At 42.1% G+C, this 15868-nt stretch overlaps 1 protein-coding gene across 2 annotated transcripts in view; it reads right to left on the bottom strand.

The window, feature by feature from the left end:
* Positions 1–15290, bottom strand: part of IFFO2 (intermediate filament family orphan 2) — a 40279-nt gene extending 24989 nt beyond the window's left edge. Inside the window, exon 1 of one of the 2 annotated variants that reach the window (XM_033159456.1) lies at positions 14164–15290. In XM_033159456.1, coding sequence (XP_033015347.1) covers positions 14164–14906 — 743 coding nt within the window. In that variant the 5' untranslated portion in view covers positions 14907–15290. The remainder of the gene's footprint in view (positions 1–14163) is intronic. The other variant, XM_033159457.1, reaches the window with a different exon arrangement.
* Between the last annotated feature and the right edge of the window lie 578 nt (positions 15291–15868).

Raw genomic sequence — 15868 nt, 5'->3', positions numbered from 1 at the left:
ACTGAACAGTGTGATGCCCATGTCAACCAGTGTGCCAGCTCTTCTGCAAGAGCCTCCTTCTACAGAGTCAGTCTACCCTACATGGATACGTCAAAGGGAATGCCATTCTCTATCTGACCAAAACTAGTTCAAAAGTTGCAGTAAACTCTTCTTTCGGCAGACTAATTTATGTGGTAAATTTTTATTCCAAAAATATCCCTTAGCAAACTGAATGTTAACTGCTTTCATATGATCTAAGTCCTACTGGAAAAACAATTAGCAGCAAGGCTTATGAAACATCTGTGGTAAAAAAAAGAGAGAAAGTCATTCTTTGCTTTTTGTAGTAACTGCAGTTATTATAACTGGAGGTAAAAACAGAATTCTTTTGGCTCACTTTTGAAAGAGGTAATTATTTTGGCAATCTGAAGAGCAGAGGATTAGCTTGCTGAAAAGAGCTCCAGGGTGCAAGATAATTAAATACAGAACTCATGTTTTGGAGAGCATTTTCTTGCCTAAGCAATATCTATATCGCCACATTGTAAACTACCTGTCAGACTAGCTCCATTACATTAATACTCAAATGTCTACTGAATTTTAAGCAACATTTTACTATGGTGAAAGAAATATGATGAAATATTTTTCACACACACACATGAGATGATCATGCAGGCTAAGAAACAAATGTAGGTGTATGCATGGTGAAGGCACATTTAAAAACTTTTTGATCAACTCACCAAATGCAACTTGAATATTTGTTTGAACAAAAAGCAACATATACTGCATTACCCTTGTAAACATTACAGGATTAAAAAAAAGATTATAGGATATATTTGCACCAAAACTGCTCATTTTCAGTTTAGAAAAAAGAAGTCTACTTCCTTTAAATAAAAGTGGCTAACAACACAAGGAGCTTACAAGTGCCTAAACATTAATGCTGCTGCATTTTGGTTTTTGAACAGCCACAAGCAAAATACTACCCATTTGAGAGTCAAATATTGTACATTTTAAGAACTTCAGATTTAGGACTTTATACTTGGTGGTGTTTTAGAAGATCCAGTGGGAGCGAAGCTGCACAACTATTACTGGTGTTACTTTCATCTTCATTCTAGCAACCAACCTGATACTGATACACTGCAATAAGATAACCATAAGGCTGTTGTATTTCAAGTAAATGTATTGTTATTCTCCACCACAGAATTTTGCAAGCGAAATTTCAGATAACAATCAGGACTAAAGTATCACTCTAACTGACATAGCCATGTTTTGTAAAATATAGTTTCCTCAAAGAAGAATTTCAGGTGTATCACAATTTGATCAGAAGCTTTACAAACAGCAATACATACTTGCTTTTGAAAACTGAATGAATTTATTTCGGTACAACAAGGAAGTGTCAGGGTACCAATGTCATAAGCTTTTGTGGGGGAAGATGGTTGCAATCTGGTTTCCAGGATGCTGGGAGTTCACCTCCCTAAGTGGCACAGGCTCAAAAACATTTATCTACAGGTACTCAAATAAACTTTCCTACACTGGATTTCCCTCCAATCAGGGTGACTGGATGTGCATGGTCTTCAGCACTCTCTTCAAGTTATTACTGATAGATCTGTCCTAACTTAGATCTCCAGGGCAGTGTGTTCTCTTGAAGTAATAGCTGTATAATAAAAAAACAGTTATTTCATATTCCTGCCCCAATATATTGGACAAGAATTAGAAGGATTTGAACATATGAATCACCAATGGGGAGGCAGCTGAAGTGGGACCCACAGTAATGCTAAGACTCCTCTCCCATACATATAGCACAATCCTATATATGTTTGTTCTGTGGAGCTAACTCTCAGGTAAGTAGGTGCAGTATTACAGCGTTAGTCTCTGTACCAGTTCCACTGTTCGTTGGCTTTATATCAGCAAGTGCAGTAGCTATTTAGTAATCTCTGCAAGTGCATGGAGTTATAGCATTGGAAGTATTACAGCCCCAACAATGTTCACTTTAATAAATAGAACTGGTTGCATGGAACACACTGGCAGATGCTATGACTTCATCATTCACTCCTCAACAGAGCAATGCGCAATTACTAGAGTGCTAGACTGGGTCATGTGCTTGCATGCTCTTTAAATCACATGCAAGGCAAAGTCAACTGCAAAGTAAAGCAATCAAGAGAAGTTATAAATCTATCCAGCCTATACGAAGTTGAGAGCAGATGGAAAGCACACTGGAAATAAAGCCAGCTGATACACCTGAAACCACAATGTGCATGAGAGAACTGCAGTAGCAAATGGCAATTTAGATTTTCAAACAGCCAATTCCGCAAATTTATTTCTACACTGATAAAGGTTTTTATTTTTATTTTTAGAAAAAGTCTAACCAGCCCCACATGCTGCAGCTAAGCAAAAACAAAAACCCTTCACAAAATAGTATAAAAAGGGCATTTGTGGTACACAACAGTTATTCCAGCCTATCATTTGCAGCATCTATATAACAATATACCCACTCCAATGTTTTCCTCTAAGCTTACATCTAAATTCATCTAAGTGGATTTTAAAAGGCCATCACTAGCCCAGGACCAGATGTGCAGTTCCTACTAGCTAATAATTTTTCTGCCCCTCGTGACAATTATTGAAAACATAGAAATTATTATTTTGTTCACACAGTTTTAGACATTAAATAAATTTACAGCACAGCCCCATACATTGCTGTTCATTCCCAACAGACCATAGACTTCCAATATGGAGGCAAGAGGAATATTATATCAACATTATCGGTATATCTCTCTGCTTTGCTCCTGAACTGTGGTAGCTGATTCTGAGCGACTTTTCAAAGGAAAAAATACTAAGAAACATTCAAGATAAGATTACATTTCTATCACTAGTGTGGGTTAATATTGTATTCCAAGTAATTATGGCTGAATAAAGCAGACTATGTGAATCCTGGCTGGATTACAGCAGCCAGTGAATGAATATTTGCCACATGAGTGCAGATTACGCTTTGCCAGACATGCCCATACTTAAAATGTACCATCTATGATTCAGTTTCACACAATAATGCAACCAGAGTGCAGATCTGTGTTATTAACAAGCAAAGCACATCATTAATGGAGACAGAATACCATTCTTTCTGCTGCCCTAACGTTCTTGTTTGCAAAGGAGATTTAGGGACGGGGCTGATGTAATAGGCTGTAGATGAAACAACTCTACATCCATGGCATGGAATTATTCTTCTCCTCTGAGATTAAAATGGAAGTCTTCTCACATAGTTTAAAATGAAGAAAAACAGTTAAGATAGCAGTACAAGTGAGGGACTATGGGGTATAAAGCTTGCCAGTTACTGGATTTTGCTGAGTATTTTGTGGTCAGGATCCAAATAAATGTGCTTAAGGTGCCATAAGGCTGCAAGAGACTGAAAAATCTACCCACTCACCCATCAAAACATGTGGAATTGGGACTTCACATCTTTATTTCATTTCAGCAGTTCCAATACCAGAGACAAGCTGCTGTAAGATTTGAGTGGTTGGTCACTCGGTCCTTCAAACCTGCACAGCAAAACCTGAACTCCATAGCATTGACTGGTTGTATGTGCTATTCTCTCCAGAGCATGCACATATCCCTCTTCTGGATCACCATCACTTTTAGACAGAAGAAACGATATATATTTACACCCCCACACCTCAATTAATATTTACAGTGCAATCACACTTTTGCCTACTCAGAAGCAAATCCTAATGTGTTGAATAGGACTTACCGGTACTTTGAGGTAATCATGTACAAGATTGCAGCCTTTGATATCTAAATAATTTTGTGCTCAATGAGGATCATGGAAATAAAAGATATGAATCATAATAAAGAAACACTTCTATATAATTTCTTCCAGGTTGGTGGTACAGCTCGTAGATCTTTTGACAGGGTAAAAGTCTCTAGAAGCCAGCATCCATCTGCGATTAACAGAACCTAAGAAATAGTTGGTATATTACTATACTGCAGTTGGTACATTACTATGCTGCAGATCTACCTGCACACACATTTTAAATATTAAACACTGAAAGAGAGGTTGAGAAACAGCAATGGAAACTAGGCTAGTGGAAACAGCATTCAGCAGGAATTTAGTAAGGCAACTAAAGACAAAAGAAAGCTGAAACCTGTTATAGACAGAGTTTCATTTAAGCACTGAAGCATAACCTTGAGCTCTACTGGTTGTGTGGCCAATGAGTCAAACCTTTCAAGAGCATTAAAATATTCTTGATTTTATTTACTGGCTGGGGAGCTACCCACACTGGAAAAATGTTTGATGGAGCACAATACACTAGATCCTATGCAAAAATACAAAAATATTGATTGTTTTCAAAAAGTCTTGCATTCAGATTTTAAGCAATGGCAACAGCCATCTTCATTCCTCTTCACAGCTTTGCAGCTTTGCCATATATTAAACACAATCCAAATTACAAATCTTCACATTCTCAACTTTTAAAAGCACAGCCCTAAGATTAGTCAACAGCCCTGGGGAAAATAAAAGCTGCACAGGAGTCAAAAGGCAAAATCCTGGCAGTGTCCCCACAAAGCCTGAACTGCAGTTAAAAAAAAAAAAAGCAGCTGCTGAGCTCTACATCAGCCTCATTCTTACTTTAGCTACAGACAGTCCAGCACTTGGACTGCTTTCTACAGCCATTTAAGCCTATGATTACACATAATGAAGAGCTAGAAATATCTTGCGTCTAGGTTTCTATTTTCACCCAAGTCATCCCTGCTCATGTCTTCAGATACTATCTGAATTGGATTTAAGAGGCTGGTGCTGCAGAGCTAACTTAAAAGAAAAGGAAATATAAAGTAGAACTTCCTAGAAGATTAGTGGTCAAAACACTCAAATGGCAAATGTAAGGACTCCATGAAAGCTTATTAACTAGTATGTTTTATGAGGATTTTGTATGGGGGAGAAAAACCAAGCTTTTTATTTAGCTAAATTCTGCAGGAGCACAACCAGATGCATTAATCTGCAACAAAACATGTCTCTCCCGCATCAGTTTCTACAGCCACAGCAGGCACTGCGACCCCCCAACAGCTCAACTCCACTCCACTGTCTCCCGAAATAGATGGATGCCAACAACAAAGCCAGAGAAGACTCACTGAAATCAGTGGGGATGCCCATTATTTCATAACCCTTAGAGAGTCTTGCTTAGCCTTCTCCAAACTAATTCCCTCCAGATGTTTCGAACTACAACCCCCATCCACTCTAACCACTGGCCCTGCTGGTTGGAACTGATATGAGCTGTAGTTCAAAACACCCGAGAGCAACAGACTGAGGAAAGCTGGCTTTGGTGATCACTTCAACACACTTTCACATAATTAACAGCAATATATTTGTTACTTCTGATTACAACCCTAGCAGAGATAAACACAAGAATGTTAGATAAGGAAAAATTCGACTGACTCACTGAAAACAGCCAAAGAATTATCAGAAGCAGTTTTACGGCATGAGATTTATTGCCCATTTATTCTCAATTCTATTGATTCAGCATCAGTATTTAAGCCTTAGTCTGGGGCTCACAAGGCAGCAGCTCACCTAACATTGACTGTGATGGAAATACCACAACCAAATGAGAAGAAAGAAAGAGCACGTATTAAGCTGCCTATCCAGCAACCTCGTTTTAAAGGCCCATATTCACTGCATTTGCTCCCCCTTTCCATCTCTAAATCAGGATGAAATCTTAAATATAAAAATACAATGCTAACAGCCAACAATATTCTCACTGAAATGAAGTCCATTGATTTCAATGGGTCTACTTTGATTACTTGCACTGGATATCACCTTAATAATTCAAAGTTTCTTGAAAGATAGAATCGTGTATATACCAGCAAAATGGCTGGCACACACATGTGCGGAGATTCCCAGCGAAAAAAACAAAATGCATCCAAGATTGTGGTATTTATAGCTCTACTGTTAGAAAACTTGCACTTAAAACTTTAGAATTGGCTCTGCCCTGCATTTAAAAACTGACACCAATCAAACAGTTGGCAATAACAACTTCCTGCATCAAAGCTATGCATTAGTACAAACTCCTCATTCTCTGGTATCACCTTTGAAAAACAAAACAAAACAAAACAAAAAAAACTCTTGGAAACTATAGTGATAAGACATTTTCTGATTAAGAAAAACCCACACCAAAAAACATCAGAAATGCAATGAAGCCATAGCAAGGTAGCACAACAAGGAACATGGTCAGGAGAGAATTATAATTTCACTGGAATTCCTTCCCATATCAAAAATCATTTGTTTTTGATTGGCCTTTGCTAGTATAACATTTGCATCTTGTTACAGTGATATTTTAACTTAAAAGTTGATTTAGACATTCCTCACAGATTGCTTTTAATAAAAATGTGCTTAAGTTCCTTAGATTTGAAAAACAAAAGTTTGTTAGTTTTGTCACGCTTTCCCTTTGGCAATGATAACCTTTCCCCTCCCCAGCTGCAGAAAATTTGGAATAATCCCTATCCTCAACTGGACTTTATTAATCTGCCAAATCAAAGTGCAACCTGAGGAAAAGCAATTATTTCCAGCTCAACCAATATTAACAAGTTAGTTTTCTCTCCACAGTCACAAGAAGGCCCAACTGCCTGATAAACACTCAATGTCTGGACCAATTAAAGACAATTTTGGAACCATAATATACAAATCCATTCAAGTGCTGGAACTAAAGTTCCAGACAGACTGATCAATAGGCTTTCTGCAAAGAAAAGACCTCTTCAGAAATGAGAATACTGAAGACTCTATGAGGGATTTTCACTAACTAGGCAGTCTTTAGCTGGCCACACAGAGTTATTAATTCAAACCACACACCAAGATCTTATTGCAATATTTATCAACATATACTGCACCACCACCAGAGATAAAAATCTATGCATCTTTAAACAGACACACCCTAAACATTTCAGACCAAATGCTATAATAGAAACAAGAAGTCTGAGCGATGTCAACTGATTTTTGTAATGCAAAAAATAAATATCAGGTTTTAGATCAAGCACGGGGGGGGGGGGAGCGTGGGTTTGTTTGTTTTTTACTATTAGATCTCACAGAGCATTACTCTGAGCCAAAAACATGAAAGTTTAAGCTAACTACCTGGTCCAAGAAATGTCTTATTTGCCTTTTGTTCAAAGCACATGGTATTCCTAACACCACATAGTCAGTACAATCTTTACAATATGAAGTCGCTGAAAAACAGATCAGCTAATGGTTCTTCTACAAGTTAGTAGATACCACAGTAAAAAACCTAATGCGGACCAAGAGCTGCAATCCTAAGTACCGGTAAGTTTCAACTGGCTTACTTATGAGTAAACATGCATACCCCAGCTGACAACTAAGTGTGATTATGGCACTGGTTCCCTGGATCATCAGTTGCACACGTGTATGGATTGGGATGCCAGTTCTCCTTCAAACCACTTACAATGACTGAAATGTCTTTATTTCTCCTTTTTCAGTTGAGAACTGCAGTCACGTAGATTCTTAATCCACCATAGCCTCATTTACAAATTTCATGTATCAGAGTGCCACTCATGGATTTATTTGTGGAGGATACTATTTTGCAGGAACAAGAAAATGGGAGCATAGAAGTTACAATAATAACTTGTATTCTCATTTGTCAACTTCTGCTTTAAAAACCAACTATGAACCTGAACTCATACATTCTCTTTGAGATTTCAGTGGTTTTTCACTTAAAACAACTGAAGTCTTAGATTAGAGTGGCATGTCAGACTTCCCACGGAAATAAATTATTGTAATATCCATGTATTTGTTCTGGGCCTTGAGTTACAATGAGTTTATTGCTCTCCTATCCCCTAATACCATGCCAGCCATGTTTCCTTATGCCCAATCGCACACTAGCAGCCAGCAACGCAAAGTGAGTCCACAAAAACTGTGTATCCTGTGGACACCCACATACAATGAAGAAGGGAGGGAAGAGAAGGAATTAGTTCTCTAGCACATTTTTAAAAATTCAGCGCCCGATGATCATTCTTACCCACCGCTGAGAGGCAGTATGGAGTAGCCTAGGGCAACCCAGTCAGTCAGGCAGGGTGGTACACTAATAATATAGTGTTGGCACATATTCACCCTCCACTCAGGTATTAAACTCACCATCTCTTAGCCTAGCCTAGTCCACAAGGTTGCTGTGAACAAAACTGCCCTAAGTGCCATGGAGAAAGAACACAATAAAAATGTAATTAAAATGTTTTAAGAGAAATGATCGGTAACAAACCTCTGAATTTGCTACTTGAGAGGGAATTACACTTATAGAATTACACACTAGGGGGAGGAGAGTGCCAACAATTTTATCTACAGTTCAACCCTCCATTTGACGACAATAAATTCTACTCAGAGAAGATCCACCGAAACTAATGGACCTTAGTAGGACATGTCTATCGACTTCAATGGGTTTACTCAAGAGTAGAACCTGCTTCAGATACAGTCCTATGTTAGATTATTTGTTCTGCTGTAAAAAGACACCCAATATATGCTTACCACCTTATGACATTTCCATGGGCTCTTACCCACAACAGCACCATCAGGATCACTTATGTGTTGCAATACCTTTTAGAACATCCACAGTAAGCTACCAAAACCACTAAAAAATAACATACATTTACAATGCCACTTGCTTCACATAATAACAGTAAAGAGTTTAAATACCCAAATAAGACTTGGGTAAGCAACTTCAAAATAAAAGTCAGAGCATAAAGAGCAGGGAGACAGTTTAAAAGTAGCAAAAACTATGAGCGTTATTTTAAAAAATAGTGCTGGAGACTGAGCCCTTAAATCACTGAAAAACAGCAAACATTCTTATGTTCTTTTTAATTATTAAGGTTTTTATTTGTTATCATCTACAAATAAAAACCTTAATAATGACAAAAATATTTTATTGCTGTTTACAAACCCAAAGGTCAACATCTTCAAATATTCATATCAGCTTCTTCTCTAAACTCAGCATAATCTCAAAAGTATTTGATAGAGTTAAGAGTTCCAGCCAACTTTTAAAGGTAATGTATGCCACCATTACCCCACATTATAGAGTAAATTTCATATGAAATATACAGAACAGGGACCAAAAGGAAGCCTGTTTGCTGACTGTACCTAGAAACAATACAATGTGGAAGTGACAGCCAAGACTGACTATAACATTTCCTTCTCAATTTTTAAAGTCATGATTACACTATATCTACAGAATATTTCAAAAGCAAGTATTATATGAGGAAAATCATATGTTCCAGTCCAACATGAAGTATGACAATAAGGACAGGCAGAATAGCCGGGCCATAAAAAAGAGTGGGAGCCTACCAATTAAAAAGAGAATGCTGACGCCCAGTTTATAAAAGCAAAGAAGGTCTAGCTTAAGGAAGATTGCTTTCTGCAGCTTTCTCAAGGCAGTTACCTATTCATATAGCCATCTTCCTACATTCCTATTTACACCTACACAACACACATACCATATAACAGGGGAGAAAGAGTAAAGAAGCATAGTAAGGAGGCAACTCAATATGCTCAAATCTACTTGGAGTTTATAGGAAATGAGGCTGCACAGGTGCTTTTTTTCTTTTTTTAAGGCAAGCATTATATTCAAACAGCTTTGTTTGGATGCAATCCCTTCCTCTGCAGTGTTCTCAGTCTAAATACTGCACCACTGAGCTCATTCACAGGAGCCAAAAAGCAGGCTCATCAAGGAGAAATCCCCAACCAGCTTTTGCTACCAAATTGTAAACACAGAGCAAAAAAGCAGATGTCTCTATAATGTCCTTGCCAGAGGTATCTTCCTAACTAGGCAGGCACCCACCCACAACCCTGACTACCAGAGTTCAAGAAATGCTCGATTTGCTCGATTTCATCTTTTTCTTTGAGTAGATTAGGTGGAGAGTCTTTTGTATACATTTCCTTCTCTACAACCCAAACCCTAATTCTATGGTGCGTCATCTTACAAATAATTTTAACCCCTCTTTCTTTGACATGAGGACACAGGTACTTGTTATTCATTTTTTATTGAGGTGACATTGCAGCCACTTAGCTCAACAGGCAGGGCATCACCTTTACCCTCTATCCCATAACCTCAAGCACCCATTTCATCCCCTGCTGCAGTTCTCTCTCTCTCCCTCTCTCCACCCCCCACCTTTTCCTACAGTGACAGTCAGAAAACCAGTACCGCACAGGTAGATTCCCTGAACATTCATGCTGCCATCTTGTACCAAACATAGGCCTTTTCCAGTGCCCTAATTGGCACATCATGCAAAGTACCCACCTCATGAAAATTACTCATGTGTCAAGGGTCATAAACTCAATTCCCACTCTGCACTGGAGCATGAAGTATCACAGTATTTAAATTTGACAACTGCTCTGCACAGTACCACCATATGCTCTCCATGAAACCACCTCACAATCCCTTTCACTCCTCTTCATCTTCCATCAGTCTCAGACTTTATACTGAAGGAGGAAAGTGTAAGACAAAAACCACTGTCTATTTCTTCCACAACTAGGGAGCCTACTGAACTAATCAGCCAACTGTTTTGCCTTATTCATGTGAAATACAGCACCTCATCCCACCACTTATCATCATGAAGTCTACCCCAGGGCCCATCTGTCACCACTGTCTCTTGTTCTAAAGGAAGAAGGTAAAAATTGTATTCCAACAACCACTTCCTTTTTTATCTCACTTTATTCAAAACTCACACCCTCCCTCTCCAGTTCCCCCAAGAACTCACTTCCTGCTCTATTGGCATGTGTGTGGGTGGAATGGGAAGTGCTGTCCCCGCCCATGTACACCATCTCCCCCTTTAGATCCCCTTCCCCCACCTGATGTGCTGCCCCCACTTCCTACTGGGTTGGGAAGGAGTAGAGATTTACATACCAAAATCCCGGCTGCCATCTGTCATCTCAGAGGCCCTCATTCTATGTCTCCTCAAACCCCCTCCCCTCCAGCCCATTATCAACTCTCCCCATACCCCTCAACTCTACCAAGATAAGCTAAGAAACACAAAGCCCTGACAAGGATAAGTCTTTAAGCACTGCATTATAAATATGACTTTCTGCCAGAAGGACCAGGATTCTCCCCCTTCACTGTTATCTATGGTAAACAGTGAATCTTTGCCTAACTCTTTGAGCTCTGGAGAGTAAGAATTGATGTACTATTTATTATTTATATCCTGCTCTCTCTTACTCCTACCCCCCCCATCCCAAATTTTGTAGTTGCCTGATGGTGGCATATCTTCCCCTCCCCCTTATTTATCCTCTTTCCCAATTGCAGATTCCTTCCTCTCTCTTTCTCCCACTCCCCCCAGAAAACCTCCTTATTTATTAATTTGAATATCCAATTCCTACTCTGCAAACATACTTCTGAATATCAGGTACTGGGATAGACAATGGGTTAGAGTTATCAAGACTGAGCCACCAGATGCTTCTGAAGACAGAAATAGACTAAGTGAACTTCTGGCATTCTTTGTGACTGTACCTTTATTTCAATGTCCTTTTCTTTCTTTACCACCCCCTCTCTTTCTGCTCCATTTCAAGCTGGCCTCCCTACTCTATTTGTGTACTCCTTTCCAGCATATTTCAGTTCTCTCCCTCCCCCCATGCATTCCTAACAGTCTCTATTCCCTCCCCGCCTTTTCATTCATCCCCACGCCCCTACTGCCCTGCTCTCCATCCCCCACTTCTTCTCTCCTACACTACAATCTTTCATCCCTGACTTATTTCTCTCTGTTCCCCTATTCCCACTACCCTTCCAGTATCTTCACTTCCTCTGTCATTCTCTATCCATTTTCTCCTCCCCTTCTTACTCAGTGTTTCCCTTTCTTCACTTCCTCTTCTCCACATCCCTCTACTGTACTTCCATTCTTATTCAGCCCTTCAGTTTCATTCATTCCATTCCCCAGCTGTATATTTCTATCCCTCTTCCTTCCATCCATCTCTCCTCTTCTCTCATTTCACCTTGAGCCCTTCTCCCTCTTCAAAAAAGCTTCCAAATGTCTGGGACAGATGGGGGGTGGGGTGGGCAAAAGGAAGATTAATATTCCTACATCATTATCCCCACCACCACCTAAACCCATCCAATGCTAATTTGCTAAACAGTCTTGGGCCTATCAAAGGAAAGGCAGAGTAGGAAGCTAAGTAAATAAAGAAATCTACTATCCAAAGCCCCTCCAAAGACTCCAGAGAGCTAGATCCATTGGTCAGGAGGGCAAGAGGCCCTCTCTACTACTTTCACTATAAATGTACCAAAGGAAAGGTTGACTATATGAAAGCCCCAATCCTATGCACTTACCCGAGAATAAGCCCCAACATACAGTAGGACTTAGTTCTGAGTAAACTTGCATAGAATTGTGCTTCTAATAATACAGATGAAATTAACCTTCTGGATGAACTACAATTGTTTAGGAAGGCCAAAGGAGCTGTTTCATCCGTAAACTCCATCCATCCAGCTGACATTTTACTAGAATTGCAAGCAAACATCCCTTTAAAAAGAACATTTGAGAGTTAAAACCCCATTTACTTTATGTGGCTTTCTCTTTAACAAGGCCTTCATTTGTAGAGAGCTATTTTAAGATGGATAGGTTTTCTATGAGTACAGGAACTTTATGATACTGCTTTAAGTGGCCTATATTTTTAAATGATTGTTAATGTTGCTGCTTTATGTTTTTGAAGTTCTGTTGAGTTTTCATGCTACAGAAAATGCCATAAGTGGAGCTTATGAGTGATGTGGAACCTGTGTGGTCCTCTAGATCAGGGGTCCCCAAACTAATGCCCAGGGGCTGGAGCGGCCCAATCGCTTTCTAAATGCGGCTCGCAGACAGTCTGGGAATCAGTGTGTTTTTACATGAGTAGAATGTGTCTTTTTATTTAAAATGCATCTCTGGGTTATTTGTGTTTTTACATGAGTAGAATGTGCGCTTTTATTTAAAATGCATCTCTGGGTTATTTGTGGGGCATAGGAATTCGTTCATTCCCCCCCCCCCCAAAAAAAAATATAGTCCGGCCCCCCACAAGGTCTGAGTGGACTGGCTCCCTGCTGAAAAAGTTTGCTGACCCCTGCTCTAGATGCTGTTGTATTCCAACTCCCATCAGTCCCAGCCAGCATGGCTAGAGTTTAGGGATGACTATGGGAGCTGAAATTCCACTACATCTGGAGATGCATAGATTTTCCATCTCTGATCTACAGGAAATGTACAGATGCATTCATTTCCAATCATACAAAAAGTAAATGAGTGAGCCAATAGACATAAAAGAGAAATGCATTTTTTTCTAACACAAAGTATAACTAAATCATAAGATGGAAATGTAAAATGATGGATATTAGCCAACCTTCTGCCCTCCAGATGTTGCTGGACTCCACCTCCCAGCAGCCAGCAAGCCTAATAGACAGGGACGCTGACAGCTGTGGTCTAGCAACATCTGAAGGGCTACAAATTACCCATCTCTCTGTCAGAAATACAGTAAAAGATTGTATGCAGCACTGGTTATACCCATAGCAGAATCACTGAAATTAATGGACATGATTAACTAACATCCATAAAGCAACAACCAACAGTTGCTTCAGATGTCTTGTGAAGACTTGCCAGAGCTTTCCAATTAAACTGGCCCCCGTTTTAGGTGTCTAGTTTTGTTTCTGATTTAATGATAAAAAAGTAGTGGGTTTTTTTTAAGACTGTTATAATTCCAGTGGCACCTTAAAGATTGACTAAATATAAGCTTTCAAGGTATGAGCTTTCGTGTGTAAATTCTGAGGAAGTGTGTATTACACACAAACGCTCATACCTTGAAAGCTGATATTTAGTTGATCTTTAAGTTCATCTTGTTATTTATTATAATACAGGTTACCCCACACACACCAACCACATACATGTCCCACTCATTGAATAATTCACTCTCACAAGCACAGACCATTCGCACACAGGTCATACAGACACAATTAAGGTGCTATTCCCCCCCCCCAACCATAAACATGTCCCACTCACCCCATAATCCACGCGTCATTTCCATACACGCAAACAGACCATTCACGAACCGCAGCTACCCCATGATTCACGTGTCAATCCCATACACACAAACACTGCCAATTCGCGAGTCGGGGTCCTCTCCGGCTCCGCCCCACCTCCCCAATATCCACGTGTCACTCCCCCCCCCCGTCCCCCAAGCCGAGCCCATCCCCGCTGCGGCCTTCCACCCACCTCCTCTTGTAGTCGTCCCTCTCCCGCTTGACTTTGGCCAGGACATTGTAGAGGGCGCGGATCTCGGGCGTGATGGTGTCGATCTGGACGCCGACGCCGTCCGGGTGCACCCAGGAGACGCCGGGTCCTTGCAGGGTCTCCAGGCCGCCGCCGCCCGTCCGCCTCACCTGCGTGTAGCTCCAGATGGTGCCGGGCAGGCGGCTGTAGTGCTGCTGCGAGGAGGAGGAGGAGGAGGAGTGGTGCGACGGCGGGTGCGAGTGCGAGTGAGGCAGCTGCGAGGCGGGAGCCGAGGCCGGCGGGAACGAGGAGAAAGAAGGCGACGACGGAGGAGGCGGGTGAGGAGGAGGAGGCCCGGCCGCCGCCGCCGCCGCCGCGGACGGCACGTAGGGGGGCATGGAGGGCGGCACGGGGTCCGTCTGCACGGCCTGGTGCCTCGGGAAGCGCTTGTAGTGGAGGCGCCGCTCGCGCTCGCTCAGCTGCTGCGCCTGCAGCTGCTTCTCCAGCAGCCGGTTCCGCCGCTCCAGCTCGTGTACCTTGGCCAGGAAGCAACGGAAGCGCACGTTGAGCCCCTTCAGGAGGTGGATGTTGGAGCCCAGGTCGTTCCGCAGCGCCGCCGTCACCGGTGGGGCCCCGCCGACGCCGTCGTCCATCTCGCCCCCGACCACCGACGAGGAGGCCGACCCCGCCGACGCCGGAAAAGCCCGCGCCGCCATCTCGCCGAACAGCATCGAGTTGAGCATCATTTTAAGCGGCGTCGCCCTCCTTTATCCTTCACTGAGGTAAAAAAATATTTCTTTTATATATCTATATCTTTATATATTCCTCTTACCACGGGACGTCGCTTTTCCTGAGGTAATATATAGAGAGATTTGTTTTAAATACGCAAATAAAAAAATAGAGAAGTTATTTCATTATTATTGTTTGAATTATTCGCCGTCGGCCGTTGGGATCTGGCCGTTGGAGCGGTAACGGCCGCCGCCGCCGTGGAATTGAAACGCCCGAACGTTCGAAACGGCCATCCTCGCAGCTTCCTCCTCGCGCCGAAGTGAAAATGGACTCGATGGCCGGGAGGGGGGAGGGGGGGAAGAAGAAGAGGAAGATGCGCCGGCGCCACCGATGCTGCTGCCGTCTCTGCAGTGCTCGCCGGCTAACTAACCCAAAAGGCGACCACTGAGCGGCTTGGGGTTGGCTGGTGGGGTGGGGACTGCGCGGAGAAGGAACCGCCCACTCCGCAACGCCTCCTTTTTTTCTCTCTATTCCCTTTCCTATAGCTTGAGCACGCCCCTTCTGTCTCTTAGCCACTCCCACTTCTCCCGTTCTCTTTTCTATATGCCTGTCTCGGCCACGCCTCACGCCTCCCACGCTTTTATGCAGCATCCCTCCCTCTCAACATTGAGCCGCGCCTCAGACTCCGCCCACTCCCTTCCCTCTGCGTTGCGGTCCTACGGCGTGCTCCTGCTGGCCACGCCCCCTCCTTGCGCGGCTTCAGCCCAGGCGTTGCTCCACGTGGGCCACGCCCACGTCGCCGCCGGCTTCGCCGGCTCTAACCACGCCCACGAATCTGCGTGTGTTGAACACGTGCTCCGTGCGGTGGATTTTTACATTGAATTAAGGGTCAGGGGAGTCGGGTTTGTCCGGGATTCGCATCGTAGCTGCTCAGTGGTGCTGAGGTGCATGAACTCTGAGTATGCTCGGGGACATTTTT

This window comes from Lacerta agilis, chromosome 8 (assembly GCF_009819535.1).
Source record: "Lacerta agilis isolate rLacAgi1 chromosome 8, rLacAgi1.pri, whole genome shotgun sequence".
Taxonomy (NCBI): domain Eukaryota; kingdom Metazoa; phylum Chordata; class Lepidosauria; order Squamata; family Lacertidae; genus Lacerta; species Lacerta agilis.
Note: the sequence above shows the minus strand (reverse complement) of the source record. Positions and strands in the feature narration are given on the sequence as shown.